Genomic DNA, 18,919 nt, shown 5'->3' on the forward strand with positions numbered 1-18,919 from the left:
ATACATCTGAGGCAGGCTGAGCAGATAAAAACACATTTAATTCTAAATTCAGTAAAAATAATAACAGTCAACAGTAAAATAATGAACAGCTTCTTTCACCAGTTCTGAATGATGAAGATGCGTAGAAGGCATTGCTCGGCCATATTCAAGTGTTTCACTTTTTTTTTTTTTTTTTTTGGAAACCGTTTTTATCTGCTGAAGCTCTGTAAATGAGCACAGTTGGACAACATCCATAGGAAGCGGAGGAAAAAGATTAAAAGCAGTCTCAGAAAGATGGCTGAAAGTCAATTGGCAATCTTTAAATGGCTGCTATTGGCCATTTGTGATATACTAACAGTTTCATTTACTGGAAATACTGTAAAAAAATGCACTGTGAAAACAGTAGGGTCGTGAATCTGCGGTCAGGATTCCAGCCAGGACAGGATAGCTTAGCTGCTTAGGAGGCAGGTGAGGACTGAAGACTTCAAACAAGGAAGGGATGATCACAGTTCTTATATTTAGACTTTAATGAAGATAAGTCTTGCAGAGTAGAAAAGATCGGCTAAGTACAGCAAGAAATTGAGTGCAGTGAGGACAGCAATGGCTACTAACTTGTCTCTAGGACAAAGTCCTTTTGGTTGTCCACAAGGCGAGTCGTAGGGAGCATACTTCTTGTCAAAGTTGTAGATGGGCCAGATAACAGTAGCTGTGGCATACATCAGTACAGCCAGCAAGGCATATCCACTCAGAAAACGATTGAAGGGGATGGGCAGGAAGTTGGTGCACTCTCCCACACAGAGAACAATCACTACAGCAGACAGGATGAAGCAGATGCAGTAAACTGCCAGGCACCATTTCAGACCTTCATGTCTGTCATAAGAAACAGGGTTACTGATGAACACAAATATGACACAAGCTATGAAGGTCTCACAGACTTTCAGCAGCCCTGGGGCGGTAGCCATATAGCCAGTTACCTCTCCGGGCCTTGCACGGCTCATTGATACCTCACACACATAGGCGATCACTGCCAGACAAGAAAAAACTTCGGCGGCAATTCGGTAGTCACGCACCTCATCATTCACGTACTGGTTACCGTTTAGATAGTACAAAGGGTAAATAATCGAAGCAGACAGGCAGAAGAGTGTTGCAAACATTGCAAAGGTGATGGGGAAGTTTCGCCATGAAACAGGGGCCCGTGTTTGAAGGCCAAAGAGCTCCAAGAGAAGAATTAGGAGGGTTCCAGAAAAACTAAAACACCAACAGAACATACACCAGCTCCCAGTGCCGCCTGAATAGCCCCCCTTGTGCACAACCAGGCTAAATGCCACACAGGTCAGCACCAAGGCAACCAGCCGCACAATCATAAGTGGGGAAGTGTTCACCACAGGCATCTTGGTTAATGTTGAGAGTGTAGGGTATACCTAACTGGAGGGACACTTGCTTTTACTCTCTCTCTCTTCTATGATGAAGGTGATCTGATGTTAGTGAGTCTTTCTGCACTTTCCGTGTTTTGACAAAACCTGCTATTTGATCTTCTTGCAGTCAGCAGCAGTAATGTGACCTCCGGATGCTGTTTGAGATCAGTCTGAAGAGACTAAATGATGAAACAGGTCTCTCACCATCAGAGTGGGGTTTCTTCTAATCCAAGAAGACGCTGAGGAAGAGAAAAAAAAATAAACTGAGATGAAGGTGCAGTTAAGAACTCTTAAATGGCATCTGGCAGCACCTAACACAGAGAGTATTTGGGGGGGGGGGGGGGGGGGGGGGAGAAGAAAAAGACACAAAGGCAGTCAATATGTGAATTGTGTAAAATGAGAAGTCCATGCTGACTTGTCAAATCTGTAAACCAATCAGGCTCCCAAGTGTATCATTTTCCACTCTGCTACAAATATTTCACATTACGAGACAGTAGGATCCCTAGTCTGCTAAACCAAACTGCCAAAAAGATCCGAGTCCAGTCGAGACTTGGAAAGGAGACAGCCAAATATGACTCACTGATTCCAGCAATTAGCTTTCCACTACACCCCCTCCCATCTCCAGATGCACTCTATAGGCCTTTCATTGAACAACTTGGAACATGTCACACATCTTTGCTTCTCCTCGCACGTCTGCTTCTGTCTACCCCTGTGATCTCCTGATGCCCAAGTTTCTTTGTGATCATAGTGCACTTCTCTTGGGACTCTCTTATTTTCCCCTTCTAATCTCTTTGTGCACTTGTAGGTGCTTCTTTCATTCATTACCTCCAGAGTCACAAGCTGTTCTAAAAATTTATTTTTTTCTTCACGTGTTCTCCTTTCTACACGCCTGGAGTCTCTTTTTTCACTATCGAGCTGGATCCTTTTGTTTAAGAACATATTGGCTTAATACAGTTCCTGGATGCTTTCATTTTACATTATGACCCTGGTAATAAATAGTGAAGTGCAACTGCCAGTCACCAAAGGGTGAATAAAGCATCAGTAGGTATTTGATGTGTGTAACAGATCAACATGCACTGTGTATCTATTCATTTTTCTAAACTGGTCTGAGTATCTTGGGGTGCTGTAAAATACAAAGCAATAATCAACCCTGCCTGGAGATTCAATCCATCAACAGTGCACATCCACTCACATTTTCTCAGCTGGGCCAATGCAGAGTAGTAAATCAGCCCAACACACATGATTTTGTAACATGGAGAAGAGAACAATATCAACACAGGGAAAAGAAAAATCAGTCCAGGAATACATTAAAGCTACAATGCAAGAGAAGGGAAAAATGTCAACTTTCTCAGCATTTCTTTAATCATTTGAGAGATATGCTTCGGTCATGATAATCCATGTGATCAAAAAAGGACAAAAATAAGATCATAGATAAACTATAAAATGATACCTGACTGGGAAGGATGACACTTTTTTGCACCACTGTACCCAGAAGACACTCAAAACTTGGGCTGAAATGGAATGGTAACTTAGTTCTACAGTTAAAAAAGAATCTTTCTAATCTAGCTTGATTCTTGCTCCTACTACAAAACGGTTGAGTAAATCTTGTCAAGCACTTGAAACCTGCAATTCAAATGTATACAATAAATACAAAGCACTATATGCAGGTAACAATTTCCAACCCAACATCCTTATGAAGGCTGCACTGACGTATCTTGTCACCTTTTCTCCATCAACCTTCATGTAGTTTTTCACTGAAAACACTTTGGCATTTCCAGGACAGCCCAGAGCCTCTCCCCAATTTCTCTGGCACTGGATGTGCTATGTACTGTACATCTCTTATGAGAACATGCAGGGGTTATCCTCACTACAAGTATAAATCATCCTCTGAATTCAGAGAAGGAGTATTCCAGGGCACCCCAATTGTGTTGAGTTATTTAAAAGCCTATCATGAAGAGCAAACCCAACAGCAAACAAAGTGCAGGAGCCTTCTTTTCACACACTTAACAATTTCATAATTTGTATCACCACACAAAGTCTGTGCCTATAGAGGAGGATGGCAAAGTGGATTGACTAGTAAACTGAAAATATTGTCAGAGAACACGTCTCTGGGCTCTACCAACATAGCCCTGTATAATGACTGCAACATTCAGGAAACAAGAACCTTAAAAATAAATGCAATATCACAAACTCAAGAGTCCTAAAAAGATTTAGAGGTTTATTTTGAATGAATACCGTATTTACGCGTGTACCACGCGCACATTTTTTCCAGAAAATTAGCATTAGAAAATCAGGTGCGCGTCATGCACGAGGAAATTTTTTTCTGTAATGTTTACTTGCTTTGTGAATTTCCCATTGGGATTAATAAAGTATCTATCTATCTATCTACTTCTTCTGCTTGGTCTCTCTCTCTCGATGGAAGAAAGAAAAACTTTCATCATGCAACAAAAACAGAAGGGCATTCCGCGGAAAATGTGCCCTAAACGCTTCCTATACTGTACAACCACAACGCGCGTCGTACACGGGGGAAACAATTTTTTTGCGATTTTCTTTGTAAAAATTAGGGTTCGCGTCTTAAACAAGGGCACATGGTACACGAGTAAATATGGTATTTTCTTCCTCTTGGAACTGAGCCACATTAATTGAAAAACAGGCAAATCAGATGCAGGATTATATCTTTAATAAATAAATAAATAAAGAGGAAAATTTTGCTCATCGTACACAATGCAATGTAGTCCCTTAATTGGAGTAATGTACACAGTACCCCTTAAAACAACATGGAAACTTCAAGAAGCAACCAGGCTGCTGATCTCATATACAGGGCAAGTGAAAATTATGTCAACATTTGAATGGCAGAAACAATTTATTCTCAAAACAAACTTCATATGTGCCAGATGATTTACAGGAATGTCTCAAATTGTTTGGCATCAATTTCAACACATGTGGCACATAAATTGTCTAGAATTATATACATAGCAGTAACATTAGTGTTAACATAATTTTGACTCACCTTGTATTACTGACCATGAAGTTAAGATGTTAACTCAATGCACCAATGAGGCCTGCTACTCTTGTTTTTTAAAGTAATGCCACTTCCTAGCAGTAGGAACTGTAATGAATTCACCAACGTTTTTCCAGGTGTCTTTTTATTGCAAGGAAGAAATCTAAATGAACCATTATTTGTACGTGCACTACTGTACATTAAACAAAAGTGACAGATATTACTGTATACTTGTACATTTGCTCAAGATCTGAAGGACCTGCACTGCTAATTGATTCTTTTTTTTTGTTGCTCTTTTACATATATATGTACTCTTTTACTCTTTGCAGGATGCCCGTTTCTACCAACTCGTTTGATATTTGTTCATATGCTGTGCTTCATTATACTGCTGGTGCTTACTGAAAGACAGACTGCATTTTGCTTGTGGTTCAGTAAATGTACTTCATTTTGCATAAAAGGAGAATTGCAGTAAACAAAGCAAACACAATAAGTTAAACTAGGTGATAGAAATTGGCATGAAGAGAAACAAAGCTTATTGTACTGGCTTGTCATCAGCATGAGCACTGACGATAACTTTGCCATACGGTGCACGGACAGCCACCTACAAAGGAGCATTACCAAGGCAAAGAAACTGTTAAGACGATTTCTGCCGGGTCAGACAGCTCCCCGAGATCAGTTGCTACATTAGAAGTGGAGGTTACAAATTCTAGGTGCTACAGATACTGTACATTTGTACTGTATGTGCATTTTTATATTGTATAAATGTTAGCAACATTCTTAACTTTTTTGCATGCAGTGCGTCTGTAAAGCATGAAGTTCTTATGGCTCATGAACTGTTTCATAAAAGATGCAGGCAAACAATGTGTAAAATGAGTGAATGTTTATTAGGAAACTACCACATTATTAAATCATATAGAACACAATTTTAAATTAAAGCACAAGCTTAAGTAACAGTTAGTTCTGTGGGTAAATGAAATGTACCAGTTTAAAAAAATACTGAAAGAAAAATGCAGGCAGTTGACAATAGATACAGTTTACAAAATCTGAATTAATATAGCAGCATGGAATACCAGGAACAAGTTTTGAACTGATAACGTACATGACTACACTAAACTATGTTTCTCTTTTTTCCAATTAACAATTCCAGTAAAAATGTGAGACAGGCAACCTTAATCATTTTTAATTACACCTTGTTGTTTTATTTCAGTGTGTGTCAAATCAGAGCTAAGACACAGGCTGCATGTGAAACTGCATGTTGGAGATAGATAAGTGAGCATTGTTGACACTGAAATGACTATTTAAAATGGTGATATTAAAGTTGTTACAATAACAAGTGAGGCGGACGGCTGGGGTTCTTGCACAGCCAGGACGCCTGCAGGATGGAAGGACTGGGAGAGAAACAGTCCCTCCCCCAGGATACGAGAGGGTAGGTGCCCTGGTTTGCATCAGGGCCACGGGAAGCTCTACCCTGCTGGGGCCCGTTTCCACCACCAGGGGGCACCTGGACTACTGTGAGGCCCTGGATGGCAGCACTTCCGCCATACTATGAAGTGCTGCCGGAAAATCATCAGTAAGCACCTGGAGCGCTGAAAGGGGCCGCCACACTCCATTCTGGTAGCCGGAGTCGGGAGCTGGAGGACAGAGCTTGCGAGGAGAGGAGTGGAGGCGGCAGAAGAACAGAGGAAAAGAAGAGAGAGAGAGAGAGAAAGAGAAAGAAAAGGACTGTGAGCAGTTGTAGTGATTTGACAGATTTGTGTGGTGCTGTAAAGCCTTAAAGAAGAGATTAAAAGTGTGTGCTTTCAGGAGTCAGCATCTGTCTGTCGATGCATTTTCACACAAGGAAAAACAGAAATATGGCACTTATTTGTAATTGTCTTTAGATAGATAGATACTTTATTAATCCCAATGGGAAATTCACAAATCATTTAATATGAAAGGATTTCAACTTTTGCTTGCTATAATAGGTGCTCAATTGTTCTAGCATAAAACAGCAGCAAGTCAGAATTTGGATTTAGAAAATTTGTGCATTTAAATCAATTTTACTGCAGCTCTGTACTTGTTAAGTGTCACAGGATACAGTGTTCACTACAGAAATCCCTTATATAAAAGTAAAGAATTTTGTTTCTTCATCAGTGAGTAGTTACAGTAATCCCTCGCTACTTCGCGGTTCACTTTTCGCGGATTCATGACTTTGCAGATTTTATATGTAAGCATATCTAAATATATAACGCGGATTTTTCGCTGCTTCGCGGGTTCCTGCGGACAATGGGTCTTTTTAATTCTGGTATTTGCTTCCTCAGTTGGTTTGCCCAGTTGATTTCATACGAGAGATGCTATTGGCGGATGGCTGAGAAGCTACCCAATCAGAGCACGCAGTTAAGTTCCTGTGTGCTGCTGATTGGCTCAGCGACGGAGTGCTGCATTAACCAGGAAGTCTCATCTCACTCGTTCAGCATTAACGTGCTCTTGCTACTGCATTCAGGGGATTATCACCTTCATCGTCATCATTTTTACTGCGCAGCATATTCATCACCATCATCACGTCATATATAGCTACGTGTACTTCGCTATACAGTAAGTGTAAACTTATCTACCGATTTCATATTGCTTAGCAGTTGTCCCTGTTATTAATAGAGTAAAGGGTGGGTTGTAAACAATACAGGGAGGGTTTAAAAACGTCCAAATACACGTTAAATAATGAAATAAATATGGTGTCCCTACTTCGCGGAAATTCAGTTATCTCCCGCGATAAGTGAGGGATTACTGTACAACCAATGTTTTCCCGTTAAATGTGTTTTGATAGAATATGAGATTTTACTCCACAAGTGTGCAACTGTGATGCTCTTTTGGTTCATTATGTACATGAAAATGTGAAGTTTTCTTGTAGGTTGTCTTATAGGGGTAGGTCCTCTCCACTTTACCAATACCGCCTTAAATAAAGATAGTATACAGAGTTACCACACTGATCAAGAGTAGCGTTGTCCCTCTGATTTTCTCCATGACAATTTATGGTATAATGAACACTGATGAATTTTAATCAACTGAATTGTATGGAATAGATTCCGAATGGCACTGGATATTGCATACAATTCCAGTTTCGTTACACCCTTCATGCCTTTAACTTCTTTCTCAGTCCCCCCTCTCACTCTCCACCCTGTCTTGTATCACTGTAGTTATGCCTCGCTCCAAAAGTGTGTTTCTTTCACATACAACCACTTTCCTCGGCTCCCTCCCACAGTTCACACACTGTTTACACAGTTTCTTCTACACCCCCCTGCTTTTTTCTGTGGATACGCCCCTCCATTGACATTCAGCCAGATCCCATTTCCTGATAGGTTCCAGATGCTGGCCAACCTTGAATCCATCAGTGTTGTTGCAGGCACAAGAATGACAATTTAGTGACCTGCTACAGATAAATACAGTTTGTAAGCCTCATCACACTAGCACAGATATTTCATACAATGGCTCCCTGACTCTTATATGAACAGCATACATATGCGGTTGAACCACTGTTCGGTCAATCAGGTCAGGAACCACAGAATATAGTATTTTTACCATTACACTGAACTTCATCCAGCTGCCTTGTAACCACAAAACAATTGTGTCACACTGCAGCTTCCTCATGTCAGCTTTTTATACAGCAAAAGTTACAGAAAAGGTGACCACAGGATAGCACAAGTTCCCATGACAACCTGAAAATATTTGCTTTACACAATAGTTCCACGATTATTCTGTAGCAGAAGTAAAAGTTCATTTTCTGACCCAGAACTTCAAATGTGCCTTTCTAATGCTATGCTTACTGCCCACTTCAACACATTCAGACACATACAGCACACCACTGGATCAGCCTCTCTGGGCCTTCATTTTGTGATTCACTTCTCCACCATTCCAACTGCCAGAATGATTTCACTGTGCATATGCTTTATTCTTTTGCCCATAAATGGTTATTCAAAGATCTTCATACAGTGATTAATGATCTTTGCCATGAAATATAAACAACAGTTCCTTCCCCACCCCCCTTTATCCCCATACTACTTCTCTCCTAAATTTGGTCTGAATGTCTGGTCAGCAGCTGGTCAGCTGAACCTCTTCCAGCCCCACCTGTTTTTGGGTATGAAATCAGAAGGAGTTATGAAACTACAGTATATACTTTTAAACTAACTATCCAAAGTTCACCCACTACTTGAACTAAACATTTGATTGAACATTCTAGTGACTTCTCTTTCTCCTCTTAATTTAACCTATACATTTTCTCTGTATTTATGAATGTATAATTCTGGCACCAAATTACATGGAAGCAGCACCCTCCCATTAAGACCAGTGAATGTGAACTGATCTCAGGCAGGCAATTTTGATCTGAAATCTGAAGAAAAGTAAAAGAGTAACATAACATTCTCAAATTGCCTATTCGAGTTCTGGGTAACAAAAGGAAAATGGGAACCAGCCCTAGACAGAGAACCAGTGTATCAAAGGGCGTATTCGCACACACGTGGTAAATTTAAAATTGGCAACTAACTTAAATAGATATTTTCTGAGGATGTGGTTGTCCCGAGGGGAAAAACCCATGTAGACAGAGGGTGCTGGAGTTGAAACTTTGATGATGGATTTATGAAGCAGCAGTTATAACCACTGTTCCTTCAAGATAATCACAAAGAAAGATTCAGTTTCATATAACAACACCACCTGGCTCAGGGCCAAACTAGTATCAAGTCCATATGAGTACTCAAACTGCATAAATATTCAAGCTTTATAAAAATTACTTTGGAATGGCCTTGGAAATCACATTAGGGGCATATATAAATTTGAAAAGAACATAAAAAATAAAATACTTTGACAGCAACTTGAGTTGATGTTTAAAGATAATAGACCACTGTACTATTTAATGTTATTTATGTCAATAGCTTCCTTTCATTCCACACAGTGCCAGAGCACTGGGACAACAGAAGTTTCCTTACCTCACATCTGGCCAATATCAAATTTAGTACTGTTTAAAGGAGCAGGGCTGCTCATAATCATGTGATTTTCATTAGAAATTATAATGTGTGGAAAACTTCTAAGTTATGCAGATTAAGACAGACATGGCCTCTTCCCATGTAAGCAAGCAAAACGGGGAATGACAAATGACATAACAGATGGCCAAGGTGAGTCGTCTCAGCAGCATCTGTAGTTCATCTATAATGAAGAGGCAGAGTCTGAAAGACAACCATGCTAGGATTCACTTTTTTGGCCTTTGTCTATTTGGTAACAATAACTGCTTTTAAATAAAATCTTGGGAGAGCAACTTCAACTCTAAAGAGTCAAAACGGATTGATTAATCTCCTGCAAGAAAAACACCATCATGACTCCTTATCTTTACAAAGTTGAGAGCATGATATACTTTTTAACCTCAAAGAGTAAGAGTTTGAGACCAAACTGGCATCAACAGTTAGTCTTTTCTGTTTGGACCTACTGGGAGGTAAGACTGTCAATGTGTTTGTTAGACTGGTGTTAGAATAAAGTTACAAGGTGTCATACTGTGAGTGTTGTGTAGCCTTGGTCAAATAATCTACTATGTAAAAGAAAATGTTGAATACCTCTTATGCTGGAGGAAGAGGCATGTAGCATTGCAAACGAATGTGCTGGTATAGTGAAGTTCAGGAAACAACAATTTTGTGACTGGTCTGTGGTGAAGAACAGATCTTTCCTGTGAGGTTGCACATATATAAAGCACATTCAATTCTTTCTTAGTAATCTTCCGGCGGTGGTTTAGAAAAATTTTCACGTGTCTTGTTATTTAATGTGGGTTAATATTAATTTTCAAAGCCATAAGAAGTTTTATTTATGTTTTGTACATGAGTGACAACTTCTCAAAACCATTTTGATAATACAATAGACATGAAGTTGTCTACCAATCAACTTTTCCATTCCAAGACTGCAGGGACCCTGTCTCTATCTTTGCAGCATAAAGCACATGACAGAAACAAATATGAGGGGGTACCCAAAAATAACCGGGATCTGCACCTGGCGAGAAATCTAGACAGTTGCAAATTTCACCGCTAGGTGTAGCATACTTAAACAGTATTCTGTGGCAGTCTGCCAAGTGGCATTGCTCTGTATTGTTCATACAGCCTTCAGTGTCAGTTTTTGTTGGTGCTTATTAAATGTGTTGTGCGATTTTTGTGATGGGTGATCATAAAGAACAGCGAGTCTGCGTTAAATTTAGTTTTCCCTTAGGGAAAACAGCTGCTGAAACTGTAGTGATGCTTGAAACTGCTTTTAAAGAAGACACTTTAAGGAAAAACACAGGTCTACAAGTGGTTTTCGCATGTCAAACAAGGGGAAATGTCACTTAAAGACCAGCCAAGATCTGGCTGACCCTCCATAATTAGGAATGATGAAAATGTTGAGAATGTTCACAATGCAATTTACGAAGATTGTCGTCGGACTATTTGAAGAGATTTCTAAATCGACTTGTGTGTCTTGGAGTTGTTGCCATCCTCCCTAATCGCCTGATCTTGGTCCATGTGACTTTTTCTCGTTCCAGCATATGAAAAATGAATTCAAAGGAAATCTTTTTTGTATCATGGAGGAAGTCAAATAAAAAAAATGGCAGCAGGCATTGGATAATATGCATTTTCAGCGATTAAAAGAATGTTTCTACCAGTGGGAAAACCGGTGGGACAAGTGCATTCATTCACATGGAGTACTTTGAAGGAGACAAAAGTTTCAGTTAAGTAAAAATTATTAAAACGATTCTTTTTTTCAGTTCCAGTTATTTTTGTGTATCCCCCTAATATTAAATGGTTTGCCATTCTATGTTAGTGAACACTGAGGTAGAGATTTGTCTTTCACCGATAATGGGCCAAATCAGCTCAACATGTACATCTTTAGGTTTTGCAGGAGAAAACTGAAAGGGCATCATGGCGGTGGTGCTACTGTCAGCAAAAAAGTAGACTGGGGTTCAAGTCTCAGGTACTCCCTGTGTCTGCATGGGCTTCCTATCACATTTCAAGACCATGCAGAGTAGGAGGACTGACAAAGCTAAATTGGCCTCTGATGCATATGTGTGTTCACTCTGCAATGGACTGGTGCCCCATCATGCAGGGACTGTTTCTGCCTTGTGCCTGGTGCTTGCTGCGATAATCATCAGCTTTCCCCTTCTCTAGGTAAGTGGATTTAGAAAATGGATGGTTGGAGCAAACTAGAATACCTAGAGAAAAAAATGTAATCTACATGGAGGCTGAGTACATTTTATGCTGTCCCTTCAACTGAGGATAAGTAGCTGAAATGTCCTATACCACTTTAAAAATGTCCAAATGAAACTTTGGGATGACTTAACCATTAACTTCCCAAACATGTTTGATAAAAAACACAAGTCACCACTTTTTTACTTTCTCGTATATATAGTATAGGGAACGTATCGGAAATCGCCCAAAAATTAAATTTAGAAATTTTGATGAATCTCTGCATTTTAGACCTCCCCAAGTCCGAAAAATACTATTTTTTTAATTATGTCTGTGTGTGTGTGAGAATGTAAACATGGTAACTTGAGTACGCTTTCACTTAGGTCATTCAAATTTTGCATACAAGTATTAGGTACAAAACGCAGATTTCTGTCAACTTTTGAGCTATTTCCGCTAACCGGAAGTGGTATTTTTTTTTATTCATGCAGCTGCAGAGTCCGATTGATTCGACTTTACTTTTATAATAATTGTTCAATATGTTACTAACTTGATTTGATTTGTTGTTGATGGTTCTTTAATGTGGGCAGCACGGTGGCACAGTGGGTAGCACTGCTGCCTCGCAGTAAGGAGGCCTGGGTTCGCTTCCCTTTTCCTCACTGCGTGGTGTTTGCATGTTCTCCCCGTGTCTGTGTGGGTTTCCTCCCACAGTCCAAAGACATGCAGGTTAGGTGCATTGGCGATCCTAAATTGTCCCTACTGTGTGCTTGGTGTGTGTGTGTGTGTGCCCTGCGGTGGGCTGGCGCCCTGCCTGGGGTTTGTTTCCTGCCTTACACCCTGTGTTGGCTGGGATTGGCTCCAGCAGACCCCCGTGACCCTGTAGTTCTTTAATGTACAGAATATAAAAATATAATCAATGTCTTGTGGTTTACTCCTCAAATATCCATCCCCATATCTGAGTATATGAGAGAGTCTTGGGGAAACCACTCCCAATTTTTAACATTCTTTATACTTTACACAAAATGTACATTCTTTACAGAAATTGGACTTGAAGCTGAAGTAAAAAGTATTTGTAAGCAATTCAAGAATAATTAAGGAATGTTAGATCTTCAACATTTCCAGTACCACAAATGTGTGGTTGTCACAGATCCAATGAGTGACTATTATGGAATGTGCATGGGGGAAACCCTGATATGTTGTTTGTGCACTGTGTTTGGCTAGTGCTAAAACTGATTGTATTCTATGCAGCTATTCATTATTACTCATAATTTGCATCACTCTGGGCAGAAAAGTTTGAAAATACTTAAACCTGTAAACCAACCTTATCCCTTCTCCTGTGCACTACACATTAAATAATTTGGTAAAGGTTTTAGTAGTGGGATACAAGAAGTACTGTCAGGCAGATAATTTTGGAATAATGTATCTAAATCAGTTATTAACTCGGGCAGCAAGCCAGTTGGGGAAATACTTTATTTTATCAGAATTATATACTATTATGATGAAGGTGTTGAATGCATGGAGGAGTTGGTTATGAGACAGACTTGTGTTAAATACAAGGCAAACTTTTTTTTTTTTTTTACCATTTCTGCACTAGTACCATTGCCATGTGTGTGGTGTAGTAGTTAAAGCTTTCAACTTCAAACTCTGAGGCTGCAAATTCAAGTCCTGCTACTGATACTGTGTGACCATGAGCAAGTCACTTCACCTGCTTGTGCTCCAATAAGAAAAAATAAAAGTTATATCTCAAGATGTTGTAAGTCGCCTTGGTTAAAGGGGTCAGCCAAATAATTAGTAAGCACACTATTCAGTTTAAAATGCTATCACTTAAACAGTCTGCAGCATTTTCAGTAAATGATCTGCTCCATGTTTTTGTTTTTTTCCTTTGTGTAATTCGCGCATGTAAACCTTCTGCCCTGTTCACTGCGATCCCCTTCACGGCGCGTTATCCCCAAATCTGCGTGCATTTTTCTCCTGGGTCACTCGCCAAATATGAACGCTTTTACACCAACTGTGCACTCTATATATGCGAAGTATGTCGATTGATGGGTTGGTATTGTACCCGCAGCAGATTCCTGCCTCGAGTCCGATGCTACCTCCATAAACTCCTGAATTAACGGTTTCATGTGGAATGGATGGATTGGGCATTGTCCGTCCACGCCACGCCCAAGAAAAGGCTCTCGCAAAAAGCCGCAATCCATGACTTCTACTCATGCAAGACCTGTTGCGTTTCTCATTTTTACATGGAAGTGTCAATAATTGGAGCTTCGGGGAGCTCTCTAACCTTTCGTAACTTCGCAAGTTAGGGTGCGGAAAATTGCACCCCACTTTTGGTGGGCTGCAATTACTTCTAGCAGAAAGATATGCGGAGAAATGTCAAAAATCAGAAATAAAGGAAGAAAGAAAGAAAGAAAAAGAAAGAAAGAAAGAAAAGCTGTTTATCCATTTCCAGAGACAGTACTCTTGTTTAGATATGCATTCTGAACATTAATGTATCCCGTAAGAAAAGGGAAAAAAACACTTACCTTGCTTATTTTCGCAGTTTGTCGAGTTTTAACAATGTTTCTGTTTCCTGGTTGACAATCACTTGAAGGCGCGGCTCTCCGATTCTCACTTTTTCCTCTCCTGACCAGGCTTAACCACAGCTTTAACGACGGAGCCTCCAGCTTAGAAGCTTCTGCTGAGGTCTACGCCCATGCCTTTATTAAGAAGCCACCCTCGTCACCCCCTCACCTCACCCATCGCAGGAGCGCACGCACGCCTACGCATGCGCATAGACAACCGCGCCCTTGCGCACCCTTTCAGAGGCGAGTTGTCATTAGTGGAAATGCGCGCGAACGAACGTTGCTAACACCGCGTGGTTTTTCCTCTTCGTTTGAACGTAACTAGAAGAGCTTGGCCGATGTAACAAGGGAAGCGGAGATGTAGCAGTTTATTGGACTTAAAGTATAAGGACGCTTGCGTACACATGCAAAACTGTTAAAAATAGTCGTCTGTATAGTTTAGTGCCAAATTAGAACGGATAACTGAAAGAGGCTTTTGAGGGGTTCGCTTTATTTCCTCACGTGTGGGTGCAGATTTTATAACGCAAGTTCCAACTGCAATCAGCCTCAATTTATTTCTCTCTTTCCACACATTGGAAAGCAAACTTGTTACAGACGTAGAAAGCGTGCTGCCAACTTTTTTTGTGTGTGGTTCTTTTTCATTATGAAAACTGTTAGTCACGTTGCATACTTACTCCAAGGCAAACTGTACACTATCGCCAGCAACTGTATATTTTTTTGATTAAGTCGATATTTATTTCCATAACGAGATTCTTTCTTTTCATACTCCATTCTTAAACCACCCTTTAGCCCACAATTTTTGTATTAGTTTTAATAGTAATAATATGTCTGTAGTACTTGGCAGTGGCATAGCTAGCGGGTGAGGGTGCGGTCTGCCCCGGGCGGCACATTTTTGGGGGTGGCATTATTGGCCAAAAGGCTCAGTACAATTCAGTGTGTAAGCAGCAGGGTTCGGAAAATGATCACTCATGAATGAAAAGAATAAAATTCTCTGATTTTTTATCCACAAATGCTTCAAAAATAATTTTCAGACTGACCTTCATCGGCAGTCAGACGGCATCAGACACAGCAGTTGAAATTTATGAGGCAATAACAAAAATAAATATGACATCGATAATAATTTCTAGGAAGATAAACAACTAATTTACAAGTTTGTTTCGTTATCAATCCGAATGTGTTCTTGCACTGAGTAGAAAACATCCCCAACTATCACTTGTACACCACACTGGTTCTGGTTTTCACAGCCTAATTATATTAAACTAATAATTAGAACACGGCTTATCAGTGTGTCTATAATATTCTTATCTAGTTGATGCTTATAAATAATTATGTGAAAAAATATTCCTGTTTCTCAATATATGCATAAATCTATGCAAAATGTATCTTAATTTTTCTCTATATGTCATTTTAATTTTCTGTTTAAATAGGTTAACATATTTAGATACAGTGCATTCGGAAAGTATTCACAGCGCATCACTTTTTCCACATTTCGTCATGTTACAGCCTTATTCCAAAATGGATTAAATTCATTTTTTTTCCTCAGAATTCTACACACAACACCCCATAATGACAACGTGAAAAAAGTTTACTTGAGGTTTTTGTAAATTTATTAAAAATAAAAAAATTGAGAAATCACATGTACATAAGTATTCACAGCCTTTGCCATGAAGCTCAGAATTGAGCTCAGGTGCATCCTGTTTCCCCTGATCATCCTTGAGATGTTTCTGCAGCTTCATAGATAGATAGATAGATAGATAGATAGATAGATAGATAGATAGATAGATAGATAGATAGATAGATAGATAGATAGATAGATAGATAGATAGATAGATAGATACTTTATTAATCCCAAGGGGAAATTCGCATTCTTCAGCAGCAGCATACTGATACAATAAATAATATTAAATTAAAGAATGATAATAATGCAGGTGAAAAACAGACAGTAACTATGTATAATGTTAAATGTTAATGTTTACCCCCCCGGGTGGAATTAAAGAGTTGCATAGTTCGGGGGAGGAACGATCTCCTCAATCTGTCAGTGGAGCAGGACAGTGACAGCAGTCTGTCGCTGAAGCTGCTCTTCTGTCTGGAGATGATACTATTAAGTGGATGCAGTGGATTCTCCATAATTGATAGGAGCCTGCTGAGCGCCCTTCGCTCTGCCACAGATGTTAAACATTGGAGTCCACCTGTGGTAAATTCAGTTGACTGGACATGATTTGGAAAGGCACACACCTGTCTATATAAGGTCCCACAGTTGACAGTTCATGTCAGAGCACAAACCAAGCATGAAGTCAAAGGAATTGTCTGTAGACCTCCAAGACAGGATTGTCTCGAGGCACAAATCTGGGGAAGGTTACAGAAAAATTTCTGCTGCTTTGAAGGTCCCATCGAGCACAGTGGCCTCCATCATCCATAAGTGGACGAAGTTCAAAACCACCAGGATTCTTCCTAGAGCTGGCCGGCCATCTAAACTGAGCGATCGGGGGAGAAGGGCCTTAGTCAGGGAGGTGACCAAGAACCCGATGGTCACTGTGTCAGAGCTCTAGAGGTCCTCTGTGGAGAGAGGAGAACCTTCCAGAAGGACAATCATCTCTGCAGCAATCCACCAATCAGGCCTGTATGGTACAGTGGCCAGACGGAAGCCACTCCTTAGTAAAAGGCACATGGCAGCCCGCCTGGAGTTTGCCAAAAGGCACCTAAAGGACTCTCAGACCATGAGAAAGAAAATTCTCTGGTCTGATGAGACAAAGATTGAACTCTTTGGTGTGAATGCCAGGCGTCACGTTTGGAGGAAACCTGGCACCGCTCATCACCAGGCCAATACCATCCCTACAGTGAAGCATGGTGGTGGCAGCATCATGCTGTGGGGATGTTTTTCAGCGGCAGGGACTGGGAGACTAGTCAGGATAAAGGGAAAGATGACTGCAGCAATGTACAGAGACATCCTGGATGAAAACCTGCTCCAGAGCGCTCTTGACCTCAGACTGGGGCGACGGTTCATCTTTCAGCAGGACAACGACCCTAAGCACACAGCCAAGATATCAAAGGAGTGGCTTCAGGACAACTCTGTGAATGTCCTTGAGTGGCCCAGCCAGAGCCCAGACTTGAATCCGATTGAACATCTCTGGAGAGATCTTAAAATGGCTGTGCACCGACGCTTCCCATCCAACCTGATGGAGCTTGAGAGGTGCTGCAAAGAGGAATGGGCCAAACTGGCCAAGGATAGGTGTGCCAAGCTTGTGGCATCATATTCAAAAAGACTTGAGGCTGGAATTGCTGCCAAAGGTGCATCGACAAAGTATTGAGCAAAGGCTGTGAATACTTATGGACATGGGATTTCTCAGGTTTTTTATTTTTAATAAATTTGCAAAAATGTCAAGTAAACTTTTTTCACGTTGTCATTATGGGGTGTTGTGTGTAGAATTCTGAGGAAAAAAATGAATTTAATCCATTTTGGAATAAGGCTGTAACATAACAAAAGGTGGAAAAAGTGATGCGCTGTGAATACTTTCTGGATGCACTGTATGTTGGAGGGCAGTAAATTGAAGCACCGCCCCGTCCTGAGCAGCAAGAACTCGAGCTATGCCCCTGGTATTAGGGTGTTGTGATCTTTGGATAAGATAGCAAGAGAGGAGAATGGATCTTGACTATACATTGTTCTCCTATCTTGCTAAATGAATCTTAGCCTGAAGAGATCTATTAATTTTTTACATTTTAAGATGTCTCACTTAAAGGTTTTCCAACGTTGTTATTTGTCCTAGGGTTATATAAACACAGGGAACTCCAGTTTCTGTATTACATCTTGCCTGAAGAAGGGGCCTGACTTGCCTCGAAAGCTTGCATATTGTAATCTTTTTAGTTAGCCAACAAAAAGGGTCATTTTTCTTGACTTCTCACTATTGTAATAATGATAATACATCTTATTTCAAGGTGCCTTTCTAAGCACCCAAGGACACCGTACAGATAATAAAATCATAAAACCAACAAAAACATGGATGTACACATATACATATATCTGTATCTACGGAACTGAAAATACAGCAATAAGAATACAGCCTAAGGACATGTATTGTAAGCTAATCTAAACAGATAAGCCTTAGGATGAGATTTGAAAATAAGAAGGGAATCTGTGTCCCAAATGTTTTGTCGTAGTGAGTGCCAGAGACAAGGAGCACTACAACTAAATGCCCTGGAAGCCATGGTGATCAGGTGTGCAGTGGGGGGTGATGACAAGACCAGAAGGATCTAAGAGTGCAGTTAGGTGCATAAACATGTATGAGGTCAGAGAAGTAGAATGGAGCACGGTTATGAAGTGCTTTGAAGGTAAGTAGAAGAATTTTAAAATCAATGTGAAATTTTACAGGAAGCCAATGAAGCTGTTTAAGAGACGGGGTAATGTGTTGCACGGAAGAGGTCTGGGTTATAATACGGGCAGCTGAATTCTGCACAAGCTGAGGTTTATGAAGAAGCTTATGTGGGAGACCAAAGAGAACAGAATTACAATAATTAATGTGTGACATGACCAATGCATGAGTAAGGATGGCAGTGCTATTTAGTGTGAGGGAGGGTCACAGGCATGCAATGCTACGGAGATGAAAAAAAGATGACCATGTAACATTAATGATGTGGGATTCAAAAGACAGAGTGCTATCAAAGATAACCCCCAAACTCTTAACCTGAGGGGAGGGATAGACTGATGTACCATCAATATTATGCGAAAAATGATTAGATTTTGATACAGCAGACTTGGAGCCAATGAGGAGAACCTCTGTCTTAAGGCTATTGAGTTGGAGGAAATTA

The 18,919-nt window shown here is 40.3% G+C and overlaps 2 protein-coding genes across 2 annotated transcripts in view; one reads left to right on the forward strand and one right to left on the reverse strand.

Moving 5' to 3' along the window:
• si:dkeyp-69b9.6 (uncharacterized) overlaps positions 1-18,919 on the forward strand; it is a 752,000-nt gene that overhangs the window by 334,635 nt on the left and 398,446 nt on the right. The gene's annotated exons all lie outside the window — the stretch shown is intronic.
• Positions 18-14,271, reverse strand: LOC114666748 (myeloid-associated differentiation marker homolog). The gene is made up of 2 exons (XM_028821730.2): positions 14,078-14,271; positions 18-1,633 (listed from the first exon to the last, which is right to left on the reverse strand). Exon 2 carries the CDS (start codon positions 1,368-1,370, stop codon positions 498-500), a length of 873 nt encoding a protein of 290 aa, XP_028677563.2. The 5' UTR covers positions 1,371-1,633; positions 14,078-14,271; the 3' UTR covers positions 18-497.

This window comes from Erpetoichthys calabaricus, chromosome 16, assembly GCF_900747795.2.
Source record: "Erpetoichthys calabaricus chromosome 16, fErpCal1.3, whole genome shotgun sequence".
Classification (NCBI taxonomy): Eukaryota; Metazoa; Chordata; class Cladistia; order Polypteriformes; family Polypteridae; genus Erpetoichthys; species Erpetoichthys calabaricus.

What these genes read in the sequence shown, in the direction of transcription:
- LOC114666748 (XM_028821730.2), bottom strand. Translation starts at nt 1,370, where the DNA reads ATGCCTGTGGTGAACACTTCCCCACTTATGATTGTGCGGCTGGTTGCC.